Source organism: Saimiri boliviensis, chromosome 15 (assembly GCF_048565385.1).
Source record: "Saimiri boliviensis isolate mSaiBol1 chromosome 15, mSaiBol1.pri, whole genome shotgun sequence".
In the NCBI taxonomy this organism is placed as follows: Eukaryota; Metazoa; Chordata; class Mammalia; order Primates; family Cebidae; genus Saimiri; species Saimiri boliviensis.
In genome coordinates, this window is record NC_133463.1 from 32,178,772 (window position 1) to 32,201,275 (window position 22,504).

Here is a 22,504-nt window from a genome sequence, read left to right on the forward strand (position 1 = left end):
CTCAGCTTCCCAAAGTACTGGGTAATATTACAGGTGTGAGCCACCATGCCCAGCCTATACCAGACTCTTTTACTTAACAATTGAAGAACTATTCTTCCCTAAGAGACAGCTGTACAATCAAACGAAATATTCAATCATAGGCTCCCTGACTATTACAGAAATACACTCTTGGCCAAGCACAGTGGAATTCCAGCACTTTGGGAAGCCGAGGTGGGCAGGTGATTTGAGGTTAGGGGTTGGAGACCAGCCTGGCCAACACGGTGAAACCCCATCTCTACTAAAAATACAAAAATTAGCCTGGCATGGTGCTGGGCCCCTGTAATCCCAGCTACTTGGGAGGTTGAGGCAGGAGAATTGCTTGAGCCTGGGAGGTGGAGGTTGCAGTGAGCAGAGATTGTGGATGACAGAGTGAGAATTTGTCTAAAACAACAACAAAGAAAAATAAAATATACTCTTTTTTTTTTGAGACGGAGTTTTGCTCTTGTTACCCAGGCTGGAATGCAATGGCGTGATTTCAGCTCACCGCAACCTCTGCCTCCTGGGTTCAGGCAATTCTCCTGCCTCAGCCTCCTGAGTAGCTGGGATTAGAGATTACAGGCACGCGCCACCATGCCCAGCTAATTTTTATATTTTTAGTAGAGATGGGGTTTCACCATGTTGACCAGGATAGTCTCGATCTCCCGACCTCATGATCCACCCGCCTCGGCCTCCCAAAGTGCTGGGATTACAGGCTTGAGCCACTGCGCCCAGCCCGAAAATATACTCTTATTTAGAAAGATCTGTATACAAATACAACATAAAGGAAAATCACAAAGCTGAAATGTCTTCACGTTATTTTACGCAAAAAAAGGAAATGCTAGTTACAAAAATGAAATAATAAAGTTTGGTATACTCATGACATTTGTCACCACTGAAAGGAGAAAAGAATAGTATATTTTTTCAGAGATTTTTCATAAAGGATCCACAAGTACATCCTGTTTCCTGGACAATCAGGTTTAATAAGCTCTGTTCACTTTTTCTAGCCAGGAATTCTTTTTTTTTTTTTTTTTTTTTTGAGACAGAGTCTTGATTTGTCGCCAGGTGCCAGGCTGGAGTGCAGTGGCGGAATCTCGGCTCACTGCAATATCCACCTCCTGGGTCAAGCAATTATCCTGCTTCAGCCTCTGGAGTAGCTGGGACTACAGGCGTGAGCCACCACACCCAGCTAATTTTTTTTTGTTTTTTGTTTTTTGAGTAGAGATGGGGTTTCACCATGTTGGCCAGGATTGGTCTCGCTCTCTTGACCTTGTGATCCACCCGCCTCGGCCTCCCAAAGTGCTGGGATTACAGGCTGAGCCACTGCACCTGGCCTCTAGCCAGGAATTCTTTTTTTCCTTAAAGATGGGTTTCACCATGTTGGTCAGGCTGGTCTTGAACTCCTGACCTCAGGTGATCCATCTGCCTTGGCCTCCAAAGTGCTTGGATTATAGGCATGGGCTACCACGCCCAGCCTAGCCAGGAATTCTTAACCCAAGATAAGAAGACTATCAAAGGACTGTTACAATTTAGTCAATTTCAATATAACTGGTTGCCTCTATAGTCATTTAATGCATTTTAAATCATTATTCTTTTTCTTTTTGGAGACAGGGTCTCATTCTGTCACCCAGGATAGAAGGCAGTGGCACGATCTCAGCTCACTGCAACCTCTGCCTCCCAGGTTCAAATGATCCTCCTGCCTCAGCCTCCTGAGTAGCTGGGATTACAGGCGTGTGCCACCACGCCTAGCTAATTTTTGAATTTTTATTAGAGACGAGGTGTCACGATGTTGGCCAGGCTGGTCTCAAACTCCTGACCCCAAGTGACCTGCTCACCTCAGCTTCCCACAGTGCTGGGATTACAGGCATGAGCCACTGGGCCTGACCTAAAATCATTATTCTGGGCCAGACTCCTAAGGCTTCTTCCAACTGCCAAAAGGGTTGTGGCAATAACAATAATAATAACAACGTAAGAATCTAAACTACCAGAGAAGTCTCCTGAATTTTTTACCAACCTACCTATACTTCATCACAGAATACACGAGAAGAAATAGAATATGCAGTGCTGCCATCCAAGTTAACACTGCTGTCATTTGTGGTTGCTCTTTACATCTTCCTTCATATATCTTTAAATTATGGCAACTGAAGGCCAGCAATGTTCCAGGAGTCCAAGAAGTGATAAAATAATAGTTGGACAGATTTTAAAAATAAGATATTCTTCATATAGTTGTCAAGTAACTGCATTAAAATAATAAAACATCTCCTTCCTCCTAATTTACTGGTTTTTTTTTTTGTGTGTGTGTGTGTGTGTGAGACAGAGTTTCGCTCTTGTTACCCAGGCTGGAGTGCAATGGCGCAATCTTGGCTCACCGCAACCTCCGCCTCCTGGGTTCAAGCAATTCTCCTACCTCAGCCTCCTGAGTAGCTGGGATTACAGGCACGCGCCACCATGCCCAGCTAATTTTTTGTATTTTTAGTAGAGACGGGGTTTCACCATGTTGACCAGGATGGTCTTGATCTCTCGACCTCGTGATCCACCCGCCTCGGCCTCCCAAAGTGCTGGGATTACAGGCTTGAGCCACCGCGCCCGGCTAATTTACTGTTAATCAGATTACAGAGTAATAGTTTTGTAAGAAAACTACTGGCTGGGTGCGGTGGCTCACGCCTGTAAAACCAGTGCTTAGGGACGTCAAGGTGGGAGGATCACGAGGTCAGGAGTTCGAGACCAGCCTAGCCAACTTGGTGAAACTCCATCTCTACTAAAAATACAAAAAGTAGCTGGGTATAGTCAGGGGCATCTGTAATCCCAGCTACTTGGGAGGCTGAGGCAGGATAATCGCTTGAACCCAGAAGGCAGATGTTGTAGTGAGCTGAGATCACAACATTGCACTCTAGCCTGGTGACAGAGCAAGACTGTCTCAGGGGAAAAAAAAGAAAAAAAGAAAACTATACCTTTATTATGTAGTAACCAGGCTTCATTGAATATCATTCAATTCTTACTATGACTAAAACTTATTTGCTATTATATACCACATTTGCAATACAATAGAATTAGCTGCAATGGATAAAACAGATTTGTATCTTACCTCTCCATAAGTATTTAAGTTGCTTTTTAAATAGCCTGTGAGTGCAGCAACTTGGCATGCAAAATATGGTAGTGCCCAGTTTTCTCTTAAAGGAATGGAGTATTCAATTCTTGTTGTATCTACCCTAAAATAAACCACAGATGAACAGTAAAAATAAGACATCATATTTGTGTTATACTATACTTTTCAGAGTACTTTAACACAAATCTCATAGTTCTCCATAACAATCCTATGAGGTAGGCATAGCCAGATTCACCATTGTCTTTCTTTTTTTGAGACAGACTCTTGCACTGTCCCCAGGCTGGAGTGCAATGGTGTGATCCTCTGCTCACTGCAATCTCTGCCTCCCAGGTTCGAACAATTCTCCTCATTCTCCTGCTTAGTCTCCAGAGTAGCTGGGATTACAGGCGCATGCCACCATGTCTGGCTAATTTTTGTATTTTTAGTAGACGGGATTTCACTATGTTGGCCAGGCTGGTCTCAAACTCCTGACCTCAGTTTATCCACCTGCCTCAACCTCCCAAAGTGCTGGGATTACAGGCATAAGCCACCGTGCCCAGCTTAGATCCACCAGTGTCTATACAGCATCTTTGAGAAAATTAATAGTGTCTCACCACACGCCTCCACCCCCACCAAGAAGCTGCAGAGCTACTGTGCACTACTTGATGAACAGATGGGCCTCTGTGAGAGTTTGAAAAAGGCATGCCGCCAGGCGTGGTGACTCACGCCTGTAATCCAGCACTTTGGAGGCCAAGGCAGGTGGATCACCTGAGGTTGGGAGTTCAAGACCAGCCTGACCAACATGGTGAAACCCCATCTTAAAAAAAAAAAAAAAGAAAAAGAAGGCCGGGCGCGGTGGCTCAAGCCTGTAATCCCAGCACTTTGGGAGGCCGAGGCGGGTGGATCACGAGGTCGAGAGATCAAGACCATCCTGGTCAACATGGTGAAACCCCGTCTCTACTAAAAAAATACAAAAAATTAGCTGGGCATGGTGGCACGTGCCTGTAATCCCAGCTACTCAGGAGGCTGAGGCAGGAGAATTGCCTGAACCCAGGAGGCAGAGGTTGCGGTGAGCGGAGATCGCGCCATTGCACTCCAGCCTGGGCAACAAGAGCGAAACTCCGTCTCAAAAAAAAAAAAAAAAAAAAAAAATTCTTTGGCCGGGCGCGGTGGCTCAAGCCTGTAATCCCAGCACTTTGGGAGGCCGAGGCGGGTGGATCACGAGGTCGAGAGATCGAGACCATCCTGGTCAACATGGTGAAACCCCGTCTCTACTAAAAATACAAAAAACTAGCTGGACATGGTGGCGCGTGCCTGTAATCCCAGCTACTTAGGAGGCTGAGGCAGGAGAATTGCCTGAACCCAGGAGGCGGAGGTTGCGGTGAGCCGAGATCGCGCCATTGCACTCCAGCCTGGGTAACAAGAGCAAAACTCCGTCTCAAAAAAAAAAAAAAAAAAAAAAAAAAAAGCATGCCTTCTCTGGGCAGACCCCATGCTAAAGTACACAGCTTGTTGCACAGAGTACCCCGAGTGTCAGCCCCACTCTCCCTTCCCTTAACCAGAAGGTTACCCTGGCTACCCTGGCTACCTTCACTAGCTACCCTTCCCTGGCTACCCTTCACTAGAGCACAATCTGCACCACATAACTAGCAGCCTGACAGATCCCAAGTTCTTATCCCCCTTTACAAAAGGAATATGATGTTCAGAAATGTAGTGTAACTTAATCAAGGCTATCTAGCCAGTAGGTGGCATAACTGGGATTAAAATACTTATCTTCAGATATCTAATTCAATTATCTTTTCAGTCAGCAAGTTCCCCAGAATTAATATCACAGTCTTTTATGTGATATATTTAGAAACTTTTGAAAATTTCCAGAAGCTGGCCAGGCGCGTTGGCTCACACCTGTAATCCCAGCACTTTGGGAAGCTAAGGTGGGTGGATCACGAGGTCAAGAGATCGAGACCATCCTGGTCTACATGGTGAAACCCCGTCTCTACTAAAAATGCAAAAAATTAGCTGGGCATGGTGGCGCGTGCCTGTAATCCCAGCTACTAAGGAGGCTGAGGCGGGAGAATTGCCTGAACCCAGGAGGCGGAGGTTGAGGTGAGCCGAGATCGCGCCATTGCACTCCAGCCTGGGTCACAAGAGTGAAACTCCGTCTCAAAAAAAAAATAAAAAAGAAAATTCCCAGAATCAGAAATACAGTAATGTCAGGCCGAGTGCGGTGGCTCACGCTTGTAATCCCAGCACTTTGGGAGGCCAAGGCAAGTGTATCACCTAAGTTCAGGAGTTCAAGATCAGTCTGGCCAACATGGTGAAACCCCATCTCTAATAACAACACAAAAATTAGCCAGGTGTGGTGGCACACACCTGTAGTATCAGCTACTTGGGAGGCTGAGGCAGGAGAATTGCTTGAACCTGGGAGGCAGAGGTTGCAGTGAGCAGAGGATCGTGCTACTGCACTCCAGCCTGGATGACACAGCAAGACTCCATCTCAAAAAAAATAAATAAAAGGCACAGAAATATAGGAATGTCTTTGTAGGTTCCTCCTAAATTTCTCCTCAGTCAATATTCATTAAGAGTCTATTGTGTCCTGTGCACATCCTCATGCCACAGGGGGACTACCTCTCCAGCAATGACTGAATTTGGCTCTTACATTCAATAGCTATTTTCCACACAAAAATAAAGGTGCTATTGTTTTTTTGAAAATTTATGAAAATTGCTGCTTAACTTTCCTAAGTAATAATGATGGACATGCTTCCACATTAACTTACTTCCCTTAATGGCCAAGTAACACACTCCTGCATGCTGGTATCAGAGTTAGTAATTATATTTCCAATTACACCAATCATGAACCACTGAATTGTTTGCGAATAATCAAAATTACGAATGTTACATCCTCACAGACCAAGAAGATAAAGTTTCAACAGCAGTAAATCCAACTAGGCTTGGCATGTTATCACAGCCAAAGGAAATGAACGCACGCTTCAAAATGCCATGAAAACAAAGGAACGAAACATTTTTGAGGAAACGACTAAGGAGAAATTACATTTTTCCTTATATAATAGGAGCACACATAATAAATCCTAAAAATCACTTTTACTCATCTCTTTTTCTAGTCTCAGACCTCTAAATACTATTAACTTTTTTCTATTCCCTCCCCAATTGCTGGAGTGCAGTGACATGATCCACGGCTCACTGCAGCCTTGACCTCCCAGGCTCAGATGATCCTCCCGCCTCAGTAACCACCCAGTAACTGGGATTACAGGCACGTGCCACCACACACAGCTAATTTTTTGCATTTAGTAGAGCCAGTGTTTCACGACGTTTTCCAGGTTGGTCTCACACTCCTGGGTTCAAACAGTTCACCTGCCTTGGCTTCCCAAAGTGCTGGAGTTACAGGTGTGAGCTACTGTGCCTAGTAGCACAATGTACTTTCTTTTTTTTTTTTTTTTTTTTTTTTTTTGAGACGGAGTTTCGCTCTTGTTACCCAGGCTGGAGTGCAATGGCGCGATCTCGGCTCACCGCAACCTCCGCCTCCTGGGCTCAGGCAATTCTCCTGCCTCAGCCTCCTAAGTAGCTGGGATTACAGGCACGCACCACCATGCCCAGCTAACTTTTTGTATTTTTAGTAGAGACGGGGTTTCACCTTGTTGACCAGGATGGTCTCGATCTCTCGACCTCGTGATCCACCCGCCTCGGCCTCCCAAAGTGCTGGGATTACAGGCTTGAGCCACCGCGCCCGGCCGCACAATGTACTTTCTAATGCCAAGTCATCTACAGCCCTCTCTGTGATTCTTCAAAATTATATTTTGACCTATTTTCTGTTTAGCACAGCAGTTCAGTAGCTAAGCAAAACAAAAGAATTTCCTAGGAAGAAAGCGATAAAAATAGGGTGAAAAATAATTATACTTTAACATTTTTGTTCCTGTTGATATGTATAACAATACTAATCACTAAAAATACAAATCACTAAAAATAATTGAGGATCTCCATTGCCCTACAATTCATTCAAGTATTTGTCCCTTATGTAAATATTTTACAGAATCAAAACTCAGTGAATTTATATTCTGCTTTTTAAACTTAAATGTATTTTGCATGTTCTCCTTTCTTCATACTTACAGTGTTTTGCAAAATATTTTATTACAAAAGCTGTGTTTGTTAAAGAAATATTATAAAATGTATATAAACAAAAAGAAGAAAAACTTATAACACCTATAATATCATCCATTCAGAGGCCAACATTGTTAAATCTTCTGCCATAGCTTAGCTAGTACAGTATGATGAGGAAAAGAAACACAAGGAATCAAATTGAAAAGGAAAGTAAAACTTGTTTTTTTGCAGAAGATACATGTACATAGAAAACCCAAAAGAATCTTAAAAAAATACAAAAACTAATAAATGAATTTAGCGAGGCTATGGGCTACAAGGTTTCTTTTAAGACAGAGTCTTGCTCTGTTGCCCAGGCTGGAGTGCAGTGGCATGATCTCGGCTCATTGCAATTTCCAACACCCTGGTTCAAGTGATTCTCCTGCCTCAGCCTCTGGAGTAGCTGGGACCACAGGCGTGTGCAACCATGCCCAGCTAATTTTCTGTATTTTTAGTAAAGATAAGGTTTCACCATGTTAGCCAGGATGGTCTCGATTTCCTGATCTCATGATCTGCCTGCCTTGGCCTCCCAAAGTGCTGCGATTAGAGACATGAGCTACCATGCCTGGCCTGTTTTTGTTGTTCTGAAACAGAGTTTCACTCTTATTGCGCAGGCTGGAGTGTAACTGCACAATCTCAGCTCACTGCAACCTCTGCCTCCTGGTTCAAGTGGTTCTCTTGACTTGGCCTCCTAAGTAGCTGAGATTACAGGCACGCACCACCATACCCAGCGAATTTTGTATTTTTAGTAGAGACAGGGTTTCACCATGTTGGTCAGGCTAGTCTTGAATTCCTGACCTCAGATGATCTACCCGCCTCGGCCTCCCAAAGTGCTGGGATTACAAGCATGAGCCACTGTACCCGGTTAACTGTGGGATACAGGGTTAATATACACCAATCAATTGTTTTTCTATAAACTATCAATGAATATTAAAATTACCATTTATAACAACATCAAAAAGATGAAATTTCTATGAAAAAATATTTTAAAAGATGGGTAAATCTCTACACTAAAAACGACAAACTTGGGCTGGGTGCAGTGGCTCACACCTATAATCCTAACACTTTGGAAGGCCTAGGTGGGCAAACTGCTTGAGCCCAGGAGTTCAGATCAGCTGGTCAACATGGCAAAACCCTGTCTCTACCAAAAATATGAAAATTAGCCGGGCGTGGTGGCTCCCGTGGTGCCAGCTAGGAAGGAGGGTGAGCGGGAGGATGGTTTGAACCCAGGTCGAGGCTGCAGTGAGCCAAGGTTATGCCACTGCACTCCCACTCCAGCCTGGGTGACAGAGAGAGACCCTTGTCTCAAAAGAAAAAAAGAGGGGCTGGGCATGGTGGCTCAAGCCTGTAATCCCAGTACTTTGGGAGGCCAAGGCGGGTGAATCACGAGGTCAAGAGATCGAGACCATCCTGGTCAACATGGTGAAACCCTGTCTCTACTAAAAATACAAAACATTAGCTGGGCATGGTGGCGCGTGCCTGTAATCCCAGCTACTCAGGAGGCTGAGGCAGGAGAATTGCCTGAACTCAGGAGGCGGAGGTTGCGGTGAGCCGAGATCGCGCCATTGCACTCCAGCCTGGGTAACAAGAGTGAAACTCCGTCTCAAAAAAAAAAAAAAAAAGGCCGGGCACAGTGGCTCACGCCTGTAATTCCAGCACTTTGGGAGGCCGAGGCGGGTGGATCACGAAGTCAAGAGATCAAGACCATCCTGGTCAACATGGTGAAACCCCGTCTCTACTAAAAATACAAAAAATTAGCTGGGCATGGTGGTGCATGCCTGTAATCCCAGCTACTCAGGAGGCTGAGGCAGGAGAATTGCCTGAACCCGGGAGGCGGAGGTTGCAGTGCGCCGAGATTGCGCCATTGCACTCCAGCCTGGGTAACAAGAGCGAAACTCCGTCTCAAAAAAAAAAAAAAGAAAGAAAAAGAAAAAAGAAAGAAAGAAAGAAAAAGAAAAAGATAAAGCTACAAAAATGCTGAGAGAAAGAAATCCTAAATACATGAAGTGACATGTCAGATATATCATGTGTTATATACCACAGAATGGAAGACTCAATATTGTTAACATATCCATTCTCCCCAGTTTAATTTTTTTCATGACGTCTTTATCAAAATTTGAGCAAGTTTTTTTTTTTTTTTTTTCATGGTAAGGACTGCTTTATTGGAGGCAGTTAGTACGAGTCAATAAATATTGATCCCCTAAGAACGGCTCAGTTATTTATCAGATTACTGGTCATAAAGAGCGGAATGAAACTGAACCAAATGATTGCTGTGATGACTGAAGTCAATCCTGCTTCTTGGGAAATGAAGCCACAGCCAGTTGATATATGGCATATGCTGTTCCACCAACTGTAAGAATCATAGTGGCTCTATACAGGATGACATCAACTATCCCACCCTTTAGATACACTGGAATTCCATCGTCCTCCTGGAACAGCTTTTGTTTCTCTGCAACTCTATTTTTAAAATGCATGCGGGAAGTAGTGCTTATTGTCCTCTGCCCAATCTGACGAAGAGCCAGCAGATTCCGCAGCATCTTGGCTCAGTTACTGACCACCAACCGCGACAACTGAACACCAGGAACGAAAAATCCTGAGCAAGTTTTTAAAAAGGAAATTTAAAAGCTGATTCTAAAATTTACATGGAAGAACTAAAGATCTACAATAGCCAAAATAATGTAGACAAAGAAGAACACATTTAGAGTCTTAAACAATCTAATTTTGACTTACAAAAAAGCAACAGTTATCAATAAAGTATGGTATTGGAGTTAGAATATACAAATCAATAGGACAAAATGACCAGTCTAGAAATAAACCCACACATATATATAGTTAGCTTATTTTTACTCAAAGTGCTAAGTAAAAACACTAGTAAGAAGAAAGTCTTGCCAGGCACAGTGGCTCACGCCTGTAATCCCAGCACTTTGGGAGACCAAGGAGGGCTGATTATGAGGTCAAGAGATTGAGACCATCCTGGCCAACATGGTGAAACTCTGTCTCTAACCCTGTCTCTACGTAAAAAAAAAAAAAAAAAGAAAAATTGGCTGGGCATCATGGTGCGCACCTGTAGTCCCAGCTACATGGGAGGCTGAGGCAGGAGAATCAATTGAACCCGGGGTGTAGAAGTTGCAGTGAGCTGAGATCGTGCCACTGCACTCCAGCCTGGGCAACAAGAGCTAAACTCTGTCTCAAAAAAAAAAAAAAAAGAAAAGTCTTTTAAAAAATAATGCTGTAACAACTGGACATGTACATGAAAAAGAAAAGAATCTCAACCATTATCTCACATCATATATAAAAATTAAAATAGATCATATACCTAAATCTAAAAGCCAAAACCATAAAGTTTATTGATGAAAACATAGGAAAACATTACAATGTCTTTCCAGTAAAGAAAGTCTTCATGCCTGTAATCCTAGCATTTTGGGAGGCTGAGGTAGACCGCTTAAGCCCAAGAGTTTGAGACCAGCCTAGGCAACATAGTGAGAACATATCTCCACAAAAAATAGAAAAATTAGGCCGGGCGCGGTGGCTCAAGCCTGTAATCCCAGCACTTTGGGAGGCCGAGGCGGGTGGATCACGAGGTCGAGAGATCGAGACCATCCTGTTCAACATGGTGAAACCCCGTCTCTACTAAAAATACAAAAAATTAGCTGGGCGTGGTGGCGCGTGCCTGTAATCCCAGCTACTCAGGAGGCTGAGGCAAGAGAATTGCCTGAGCCCAGGAGGCGGAGGTTGCGGTGAGCCGAGATCGCGCCATTGCACTCCAGCCTGGGTAACAAGAGCGAAACTCCGTCTCAAAAAAAAAAAAAAAAAGAAAAAAAGAAAAATTAGCCAGGCATGGTGGCACATGTCTGTAGTCCCAGCTACTTGGAAGGCTGCGTGACAGGATCCCTTGAGAATGGGAGGTAAAGACTACAGTGAGCCATGACCACACTACTGCACTCTAGCCTTTCTCAAAAACAAAACAAAACTAACAAACAAACAAAAAACAAAACAAAACAAAAAACCCAGAAAAGAAAAAAAGAAGATTTCTTGGACAGGATACTAGAAGTACTAACCTTAAAAGAAACAGCGAGCCATAGCCTACGAAAAAATATTCACAGTACACATATCAGACAAAAGGCTATTATCTAGAATAATAAAGAACTCTGACAAATAAACAAAAGATAAATCTAAGCTTTAGGGCAAAATACTTAGACATTTCACAAAATACATGAATGACCAATAAACACATGAAAAGGTACTCAATATCAGTAATCAAAAGACAATAATATAGACCACACGGAACTCTCAAACAATTCTGATAGAAAAGTAAAATGGTACAACCACTTTAGAAAACAGTTTGGGCCGGGCGCGGTGGCTCAAGCTTGTAATCCCAGCACTTTGGGAGGCCGAAGCAAGTGGATCACGAGGTCAAGAGATCGAGACCATTCTGGTCAACATGGTGAAACCCCGTCTCTACTAAAAATACAAAAAATTAGCTGGGCATGGTGGCACGTGCCTGTAATCCCAGCTACTAAGGAGGCTGAGGCAGGAGAATTGCCTGAACCCAGGAGGCGGAGGTTGCGGTGAGCCGAGATCGCGCCATTGCACTCCAGCCTGGGTAACAAGAGCGAAACTCCGACTCAAAAAAAAAAAAAAAAAGAAAACAGTTTGGCAGTATACTTATTCACGTATACATTCAAAGAAGATAGGTTTGCATACACACACACACACACACACACACACACATGCAAAAACATGATCACATGTGAGAATCAAATGAAACAAAAGCTGCAAGGAAGTTAGCAGTGCCTAGAACCTAGTAAACATTCAGTATTATAATAAATCTTAGCTCTTTTCTGATTCTCTAACAGTTTTTTACTTACCAATATATTATGAACATCTATCCAAGATATACATGTCAATAAACATACCTCAAGAACATTTAATGATCATGACACACCATCATGTAATTTATAAACTAATTTCCTATTGTTATACACTTATGTTGTTGCCAACTTTGTCTATTACAAATAATTTTTAAAATTTGAATCAGGCCAGGCAATGCGGCACATGCCTGTAATCCCAGCACTTTGGGAGGCCAAGGCACGTGGATCACTTGAGGCCAGGAGTTCAAGACAATCTGGCTAACATGATAAAACCTCATCTCAGCTAAAAATACAAAAATTAGCTGGCTGTGGTGGTGCACGCCTGCAGGCACGAAAATCTCTTGAACCCAGGAGGTGGAGGTTGCAGTGGGCTGAGACTGCACCATTGAATTACAGCCTGGGTGAGAGCAAGACTCTGTCAAAAACAAACAAACATGGAACAATATTTTTATATAGTAATTATTGATTTCATTGTTTAAGCTCATTAATTCATCTAAAATTTATCTTAATATGTGTGCAATGAGGATTCACTTTCCAGATTTGGTTGTCCCAATATCATTTAATGAACATGCCTTCTAAAGCAGCAGCCCCCAACCTTTTTGGCACCAGGGACTGGTTTTGTGGAAGACAATCCAAGGATGAGGGGTGATATGCTTTGGCTGTGTTCCCACCCAAATCTCATCTTGAATGTAGCTCCCACAATTCCCAAGTGCTGTGGGAGGGAGCCGGTAGGAGATAATTGCATCATGGGAGCAGGTCTTTCCTGTGCTATTTTCATGACAGTTAGTAAGTCTTACAAGATCTGATGGTTTTATAAAGAGGAGTTTCTCTGCACGAGCTCTCTTCTTTTGTCTGCCACCATGTGAGATATGCCTTTCACCTTCTGCCAAGATTGTAGGGCCTCCCAGCCACATGGTACTAAGTCCATTAAACCTCTTTCTCTTGTAAATTTCCCAGTCTTGGGCATTTCTTTATCAGCAGTGTGAAAACAGACTAATACTAATGCAGAAGGGTTGGGAGAGATGGTTTGGGGATGAAACTGTTCTACCTCAAATCATCAGGCATTAGATTCTCATAAGGAGCACACAACCTAGATCTCTCATATGCGCAGTTCACAATAGGGTTTGTGCTCCTATGAGAATCTAAGTGTCCAATGATCTGACAAAAGGCAGAGCTCAGGCAGTAATGCAAGCAATGGGGAGTGGCAGTAAATACACATAAAGCTTCAGTCATCGCCACTGTCACCACTGCTACCACCACTCACCTCCTGCTGTGAGGCCAGGTTCCTAACAGGCTTACTGAGAGGTACTGGTCTGTGGCCTGGGAGTTGGGAATCCCTGTTCTAAAGATCACCTATTTTCATATAATATTATCCATAAAACTTTTTTGAAAGTTAACTTTCTAAAAGACCAATAAGAAATTCATATATCATATGGTAGGAAGTGGGGCAGAAGGACCCCAATAACTATTCCATTAGCCCAGGACCAGGAAGCTGAACTCAGTAGTTCCTTCCCAAAGGTTTACCTACCATGCCTATCCAACCCATATATTAGTGCAGTCAATTTTTTTTTTTTTTTTTTTTTGAGACGGAGTTTCGCTCTTCTTAGCCAGGTTGGAGTGCAATGGCGCAATCTCGGCTCACCGCCACCTCCGCCTCCTGGGTTCAGGCAATTCTCCTGCCTCAGCCTCCTGAGTAGCTGGGATTATAGGCACGTGCCACCAATACAGCTCATTTTTTTGTATTTTTTAGTAGAGATGGGGTTTCACCATGTTGACTAGGATGGTCTCGATCTTTTGACCTTGTGATCCACCCACCTCAGCCTCCCAAAGTGCTGGGATTACAGGTGTGAGCCACCGCACCCGGCTGCAGTCAAATTTTTTAAATTCTGCACTAGAAACATAAGGTAGGTGTCTAGAATACAGATGGAAGAATCCTCCAGTGTCTGTTGCACAAACTGAGTAGGAGCTCTGCCAGCCACTCCCTACACCCACAAGTGACATCAGGGACAAGCCCCTCCTTTACCACCTCCCTCAACACCTTTGCTGCTCACTCTCTTCCCCTCACTATGCTTGGTTGGAGTGAGAACCAGAAGGCTAACAGTGGGAGGTGACAAACTCAAATGAAACCCACTTTTTTTCCTGCAGTGGCTGAGTCTAGCAGACTGTAGCACAAACTAACAGTTCCAAAAAGTAATTAGATCAATTTTGGAGTCAACAGACCTGCTGATACATTCACAGGGATCTGCAACTTTTCTTTTAATTTCGTGTTTTCATTTTAATGATGTTTAGAAACATCCTAGTATAAACATTACGCATCACATGGATGACCCCCATGGAACTCTCTACTGCCGAAGGACTTCAGTGCTCAATTTTGTGTGGTGTGTTAACATCTAGCTGGCAACATGTTACCACTTTAATTGGTTTAGGATAATCAGAAAAAAGAAACACAGTCTTTTTCTTTCCTTTTCTTTTTTGAGACAGTCTTGCTCTGTCACCTAGGCTGGAGTGCAGTGGTGTGATCTTGGCTCACTGCAACATCCTTCTCCTGGGTGCAAGCAATTCTCCTGCCTCAGCCTCTCAAGTAGCTGGGATTACAGGCACCCGCCACCACACCTGGCTACATAGTCTTAATAATAAATGATATATTGCCAAATAAAAACTAAACAATTACACAGGCACAGTGGCTCATGCCTGTAATCCCAACACTTTGGGAGGCTAAGGTAGGCAGATGGCTTGAGCCCAGGAGTTAAAGACCAGCCTAAGCAACATGGCAAGACCCTACCTTTACTAAAAAACAAAACAAAAATTAGCAGGGTGTGATGTACACCTGTGGTCCCAGCTACTAGGGATGCTGAAGTAGGAGGATCACCTGAGCCTACGGAGGCTGACGCTGCAGTGAGCTGTGATCACGCCACTGCACTTCAGCCTAAGTGATGGAGTAAGACCATCTCAAAAAAACCAAAACAACAACAACAAAAATCAGTTTTCTGATAACTATCGTAAAAAAATATATATATTGTTTGTAGTAGACCAAACAGCCAAAATAATGAGAACTGAGTCATTCACAGCACCCAGTTGTAGAGGTGTGTCACAGTTGCAGGAACCTGCTGACTTTGTATCTAAAAAAGAAAGAATAACCTGTTGCTGCACTGGTATCACATTTACACTGAGGGTTAGCAATTTGGTTTCAGTAAAATATCACTCTCACAGAAATTAGTATTTTCAAGTAATATTTTACTGGTAAATTAGTTTCAATTTTACAGCATATTTAAGTATAAGGAGCTTTACCTAGGTTTATGTTTTATATTTAAGTAGCCTCGTAATTCAAATTATTTAAGTCAACACATGAATCCATGAGAATGACTTAAGTTTTAAATACATATAACTGAAGTTTGAGAAACATGAAGTTAGATGACATATGTCAAATAGTCTGGCATGTCAGTATGCAATATGTGAAAGCAGAAAACCACCTACACAATGCCAATATAATGGCTGCATATTCCCTGGTACTGATGTATTACAACTAACCTGATCATTCTCATTTTTAAAATATTATTATAGCCGGGCGCAGTGGCTCAAGCCTGTAATCCCAGCACTTTGGGAGGCCGAGGCGGGTGGATCACAAGGTCGAGAGATCGAGACCATCCTGGTCAACATGGTGAAACCCTGTCTCTACTAAAAATACAAAAAACTAGCTGGGCGTGGTGGTGCGTGCCTGTAATCCCAGCTACTTAGGAGGCTGAGGCAGGAGAATTGCCTGAGCCCGGGAGGCGGAGGTTGCGGTGAGCCGAGATCGCGCCATTGCACTCCAGCCTGGGTAACGAGAGCGAAACTCCGTCTCAAAAAAAAAAAGAAAAAGAAAAAAGAAAGCAATCCTTTTATTTTTATCTATTTATTTATTTATTTATTTTTTTGAGATGGAGTTTCGCTCTTGTTACCCAGGCTGGAGTGCAATGGCGCGATCTCGGCTCACCGCAACCTCCGCCGCCTGGGTTCAGGCAATTCTCCTGCCTCAACCTCCTGAGTAGCTGGGATTACAGGCACGCGCCACCACGCCCAGCTAATTTTTTGTATTTTTAGTAGAGATGGGGTTTCACCATGTTGACCGGGATGGTCCAGATCTCTCGACCTCATGATCCACCCGCCTCAGCCTCCCAAAGTGCTGGGATTACAGGCTTGAGCCACCGTGTCCGGCTATTTATTTATTTTGAGATAGACTCTCGCTCTGTCACCCTGGCTGGAGTGCAGTGGCATGATCTCAGCTCACTGCAGCCTTCAACTCTCAAGTTCAAGCAATTCTCCTGCCTCAGCCTCCCAAGTATCTGGGACTACAAGTGCCCGTCACCACATCTGGCTAATTTTTGTATTTTTAGTGGAGATGGGGTTTCCCCATGTTGGCCAGGCTGGTCTTGAACTCCTGACCTCAAGTGATCCACCCACCTCAACCTCCCAAAGTGCTCGGATTACAGGCATGAGCCACCACACCCAGCCAAGAAAGCAATCCTTTCAGAAAGTCTATATTTTAGACACTATAATAATCATTTGCATTAATTATCATTTCATTCATTAATTCATTTATTTTTGAGACAGGGTCTCTCTGTGTCATCCAGGTTGCAGTGTAGTGGTACAGTCAACAGCTCACTGAAGTCTCAGGTTTAACTGATCCTCCTGCCCAACTTCCCCAGTAGCTGGGATTACAGGCACATACCATCAAGCCTGGCTATTTTTTTTTTTTTTTTTTTTTTCAGTAGTGATGATGAGGTCTCACTATGTTGCCCAGACTGGTCTCAAACTCCAGGCCTCATGTGATCTTCCCACCTGGGCCTCCCAAAGTATGAGAATTATAGGTGTGAACCACTGCACCTAGCCCCATTTCACCGTAAAATATAAGACTTTTGGTGGGGCATGGTGGCTCATGCCTGTAATCTCAGCACTTTGGGAGGCCAAGGCGGGCAGATTACCTGAAATCAGGAGTTTGAGACCAGCCTGGCCAACACAGTGAAACCCTGACTCTACCAAAAAATATAAAAGTTAGCCAGGCATGGTGGCATGTGTCTGTAGTTCCAGCTACTGGGGAGGCTGAGGCAGGAGAATTGATTGAACCTAAGAGGCAAGGTTGCAGTGAGCCAAGATCACACCACTGCACTCCAGCCTGGACAACAGAGTAAGACCCTCCCTCAATAATAAAAGTAAAAATATAAATAAATAAAATATAAGACTTTCTAAACCTAGTCTATGAGTACTACTATAACTTTGTCTTTCTAAAAATAAATCCTAATAGAATTCTAGAAAAGTACACAGCAACTCAAAATATTCTCTAACAGGCACTTTCTGATGTAACAAAAAATCATCTTGTCCTCCTAGTTGCCAGACTGGATTTTCTAATTTCATTCTAGACTAAAAGGAACCAAAGCTACAATGAGAAATGGCTATTTACAAATCTTCTGCAGCGAACGTGCAAACCTACTCACCTTATTGGCCCAGAAAACAAGGAAGTTTTCAAAAATTAACAAAGCTAGGCCGGGCGCGGTGGCTCAAGCCTGTAATCCCAGCACTTTGGGAGGCCGAGGCGGGTGGATCACGAGGTCGAGAGATAGAGACCATCCTGGTCAACATGGTGAAACCCCATCTCTACTAAAAATACAAAAAATTAGCTGGGCATGGCGGCACGTGCCTGTAATCCCAGCTACTCAGGAGGCTGAGGCAGGAGAATTGCCTGAACCCAGGAGGCGGAGGTTGCGGTGAGCCGAGATCGCGCCATTGCACTCCAGCCTGGGTAACAAGAGCGAAACTCCGTCTCAAAAAAAAAAAAAAAAAAAAAAAAGTTGTGTCAAAAGAACTCAGGAGCCAGCCTGACAGATACTTCTATTAACCAAAGTTGTGACAATTTGAGCAACAAAAGAACATTGATCATAATGGACTGAATCAATGAAATCAATTAAAATGAATCACTGAATCAATAAAAATCCATAAGTACAGAAAGATACTAGAAAAGAGAACACAAGAAAAAAAGGTTTTTGTCACTATCTGAGAAAGCTATTAAACTCTTATTTACAAATAGGTAAACTGAAATTAAGCATTTGTCCTCACTTTATAATAGTGACTAAATTTGAACGTAACCAGAAAGCCCTGGTTAATGAGGAAAACTTCTGCTTTTGAAGAATGAAGAACGTAGCTAATGAAAATAGAAAAATTTAATTTTATAAACCCTAATAAAATTACTACTTTAAGGCAAAGGTTATAAACTGGTGTTACAACTGTTGGGTAAATGCTTAATAGTAAAAAAGACATTCATTTGGTGCTAAAAAACACCACAAAGATTATTCTCCAGTTATTAGAGAAAAACGTAACTATTCAATGGAGAGATCAGACTGCCATTCTCCCAAATCAGTAGTCAATCTCAGCTTCACTAGGGGCTAAGCAATTAAATATAACTTCTATGGTCACGGAACATGAAAAACATATAATCTACCATATATTTCAACCAGAATTGTTTATCTTGAACCCAACAAGCCTCTACATATAAATTCCAGATTACAGAAACAAAGGAGATAAAGGTAAATGCTAAATGGCACTACAGGATGCAACAAGACTTAGTCTCTCCAATAAGCCATTACCACAGAAACGGGGACTAGGTTAGATTCACAGAGTATTAACGAACCTAACAACCAGATGCACTATGTAGTCCTGGATTAAACCATGGTTTGGATAAATCCACTATATAGAGTATTTTGGGCCAGGCGCGGTGGCTCATGCCTGTAATCCCAACACTTTGGGAGGTCGAGGTGGTCGGATGATGAGGTCAGGAGATCAAGACCATCCTGGCTAACACGGTGAAACCCCATCTTTACTAAAAATACAAAAAATTAGACAGGCCTGGTGGCACGTGCCTGTAGTCCCAGTTACTCGGGAGGCTAAGACGGTAGAGTTATTTGATCCTAGGAGGTAGAGGTCACAGTGAGTTGAGATTGCACTACTGTACTACAGCCAGGGCAACAGAGCAAGATTCCTTCTCAAAACAAAACAAAACAAAACATATATATATATATATATATATACATATATATATATATATACATATATACACGTATATATGTATATATATATATATATAGGGGTCAACCAGGAACACCAAAAACTGGAAAAAGGTTTGGGTATTAGATAAGATAAAAAGTTCCTGAGGCCGGGCGCGGTGGCTCAAGCCTGTAATCCCAGCACTTTGGGAGGCCGAGGCGGGTGGATCACGAGGTCAAGAGATCGAGACCATCCTGGTCAACATGGTGAAACCCCATCTCTACTAAAAATACAAAAAATTAGCTGGGCATGGTGGCGCATGCCTGTAATCCCAGCTACTCAGGAGGCTGAGGCAGGAGAATTGCCTGAACCCAGGAGGCAGAGGTTGCGGTGAGCCGAGATCGTGCCATTGCACTCCAGCCTGGATAACAAGAGTGAAACTCTGCCTCACAAAAAAAAAAAAAAAAAAAAAGTTACTGAAATGGAAAGGCAGTGATTAATACAGAAAGCAGCATAAAAAAACAGTATTGTAAATATATCTGATTTTGGTAAAAAATACATATACAAATACATAGATACATACACACACACATTCACCTAGAACAAGACCCAAAATTCAGATTCTAAGGATTAAGATGAATACAGAAAAGATCCAAAAAAAAATGCTAGTATATTATGTCTCAATTTTTGCATGTAGTGGCATAAAACAACACAAATTTATTATCTGACAAAGGCCAGCAGATTATGGCTGGATGCTCTGCTCAGTATCCTTAAGCTAAAATCAAGGCATCGGCCAGGGCTACAGTTTCCATCAGGGGCTTGTAGTCCTCTTACAATCTCATTGACTATTAGCAGAATTCATTTCCTCCTTGCTTCATGTCTGCAATGGTGCGGAAAATCCTTCTCATACTTCATATCTCTCTGACCTCTCCTTCTACACAGGCTGGAGAAAGCACTTTGCTTTTAAGGGCTCACGTCGTAAGACTAGGCCCACAGGGTAATCTTTCCCATCTGTCAAATGTGCTAGGTAACATATCATAATCATGGGAATGACATCTCATCATATTGATAGGTTCTGGAGATTAGAGTGTGGAATCTTGGGGAGGGGAGGCATTTTCAGAATTCTGACTACTACAGCCACAAAAAGTTTTTAAAAATCAATTAAAACAGCTTTCATACCTGTTAATAATGAACCATGCAACAGTAAGCATTCCTGCTAGCCATGTTCCACTCATAAGCCAACTTGTAACAAATAAAGCAGTAACATATATTCCTTGCAATCCAAAAACAATGCCAATATAGAAATACACTGGCTCAATAATCTCCTATGTGAAAAAAACAGAAAAAGAACAATATAGTAAGATGGCAATAAATCATCTGAGGATTCATGAATACATGAGAAAATAAATATTAGGGTCAAAAGAAAAATACATACATTGCTACCAGTGGCTTGATATAAAATGCTAGCAATAAGTTCCGGATATAGAGACATTTGCTGCACTGCATTTATAGTCTTCAGAGATACAGTTTTGTTATTGTGTGTCAGTTCATAAACACCTAAAGACAGAAAGATTTTTCTCCAGATTATTTACTCTGCTTTACAATAATTAAACAAACATATTCATTACTCATTAAATATTTAATATTGTTATTGGCCGGGCACGGTTGCTCAAGCCTATAATCCTAGCAGTTTGGGAGGCTGAGGTGGGTGGATCACCTGAAGCCAGGAGTTCAAGATCAGCCTGGCCATCATGGTGAAACCCCATCTTAAAAAAACAAATTAAAAAAAAAAAAAAAAATATATATATATATATATATATATATATAGAGAGAGAGAGAGAGAGAGAGAGAGAGAGTTATCAAAAAGATTCCAAATAGAATACCCTATGCTGCATTTTTCCAATTTTTAAAAATTTAGCACAATAAAAAGAAATATCTATATTCTGAGACAAATCCCCATATTGAAATGTCCCAGTATAGTAAAACAGAGGTTACTAGAGGCTGAGAAGAGTAGAGGGGAGGGGAGGATAGGGAGAGTTTGGTGAATAGATACAAAATTACAGCTAGATAGGAAGAATAACTTCTAGTGTTCTGTAGTACTATAGAATCAATATGGTTAACAACAATTTAGTGTATCTTTTCAAAAAGCTGAGAGTTGATTTTGGATGCTCATAACACAAAGAAGTGATATATGTCCATGTGATGGATATGCTAACTACCATGATTTGATCATTACACATTGTGTACAATATCAAAACATCACTTCTCATAAATATGTACAATTATTACATGTCAAGTAAAAATGAAAGGAGGAAGAAAGGTTCTAATAGAGAAGAACAATGTTTTATTTAAGAAAAATATTGTTATTAGGGCTGGGCACTGTGGCTCACGCCTAAAATCCTAGCACTTTGGGAGGCCAAGGCGGGTGGATCATGAGGTCAAGAGATTGAGACCAGCCTGGCCAACATGGTGAAACCCCGTCTCTACTAAGAATACAAAAATTAGCCAGGCATGGTAGTATGTACCTGTAATCCCAGCTTCTCAGGAGGCTGAGGCAGGAGAATTGCTTGAACCCAGGAGGCGGAGGTTGCAGTGAGCCGAGATCACGCCACTGCACTCCAGCCTGGGCAACAGAGCAGGACTCCGTCTCGGAAAAAAAACAAAAAAAAGAAAAATATTGTTATTAAAAATATAACTGTGATTATCATACCTCTTTCAAATGAAGGTGCCTTTAACATATCTTTATAATAGGAGTAATAAATGGCACTGTCACCCTGAAATGTGATTTCCCGTTCAAGCTCCTAAAAGAAAATGAAATGATTATTTAAAATTTAAGTTTTTTTGTTTTTTAAGAGATGGAGTCGCTCTCTGTTACCTAGGCTGGAGTGCAGAGGCACAATCAAGACTCACTGGAACTTCAAATGATCCTCCCACCTCAGCCTACCCAATAGCTAGGACCATAGGTACATAAAGGGCGTATTTTTGTGTTTTTTTTGTTTTTTGTTTTTTTTGAGACAGAGTTTCGCTCTTATTACCCAGGCTGGAGTGCAATGGCATGATCTCGGCTCACTGCAACCTCCGCCTCCTGGGATCAGGCAATTCTCCTGCCTCAGCCTCCTGAGTAGCTGGGATTACAGGCACATGCCACCATGCCCAGCTAATTTTTTTTGTATTTTTAGTAGAGATGGGGTTTCACCATGTTGACCAGGATGGTCTCGATCTCCTGACCTCGTGATCCACCCGCCTCGGCCTCCCAAAGTGCTGGGATTACAGGCGTGAGCCACCGCGCCTGGCTTATTTTTGTTTTAATGAAGGGAGTCTCAACGTTGCCCAGGCTGGATTATTTAAAGTTTTAAATTTTGGCCTCTGG

At 42.5% G+C, this 22,504-nt stretch overlaps 2 protein-coding genes across 5 annotated transcripts in view; both read right to left on the reverse strand.

Moving 5' to 3' along the window:
• Nucleotides 1-22,504, reverse strand: part of DPY19L4 (dpy-19 like 4) — a 77,966-nt gene that overhangs the window by 37,888 nt on the left and 17,574 nt on the right. For 3 of the 4 annotated variants that reach the window (XM_039464638.2, XM_074386848.1, XM_074386849.1), the window contains 4 exons: nt 21,845-21,935; nt 20,570-20,691; nt 20,314-20,459; nt 3,101-3,224 (listed from right to left, as the gene is read on the reverse strand). In XM_039464638.2, coding sequence (XP_039320572.1) covers nt 3,101-3,224; nt 20,314-20,459; nt 20,570-20,691; nt 21,845-21,935 — 483 coding nt within the window. The remainder of the gene's footprint in view (nt 1-3,100; nt 3,225-20,313; nt 20,460-20,569; nt 20,692-21,844; nt 21,936-22,504) is intronic. The other variant, XM_039464641.2, reaches the window with a different exon arrangement.
• On the reverse strand, nt 9,365-9,864 carry LOC104653005 (cytochrome c oxidase subunit 7A2, mitochondrial). The gene has a single exon (XM_010349390.3). The coding sequence runs from the start codon at nt 9,784-9,786 to the stop codon at nt 9,535-9,537; it is 252 nt and encodes an 83-aa protein (XP_010347692.1). The 5' UTR covers nt 9,787-9,864; the 3' UTR covers nt 9,365-9,534.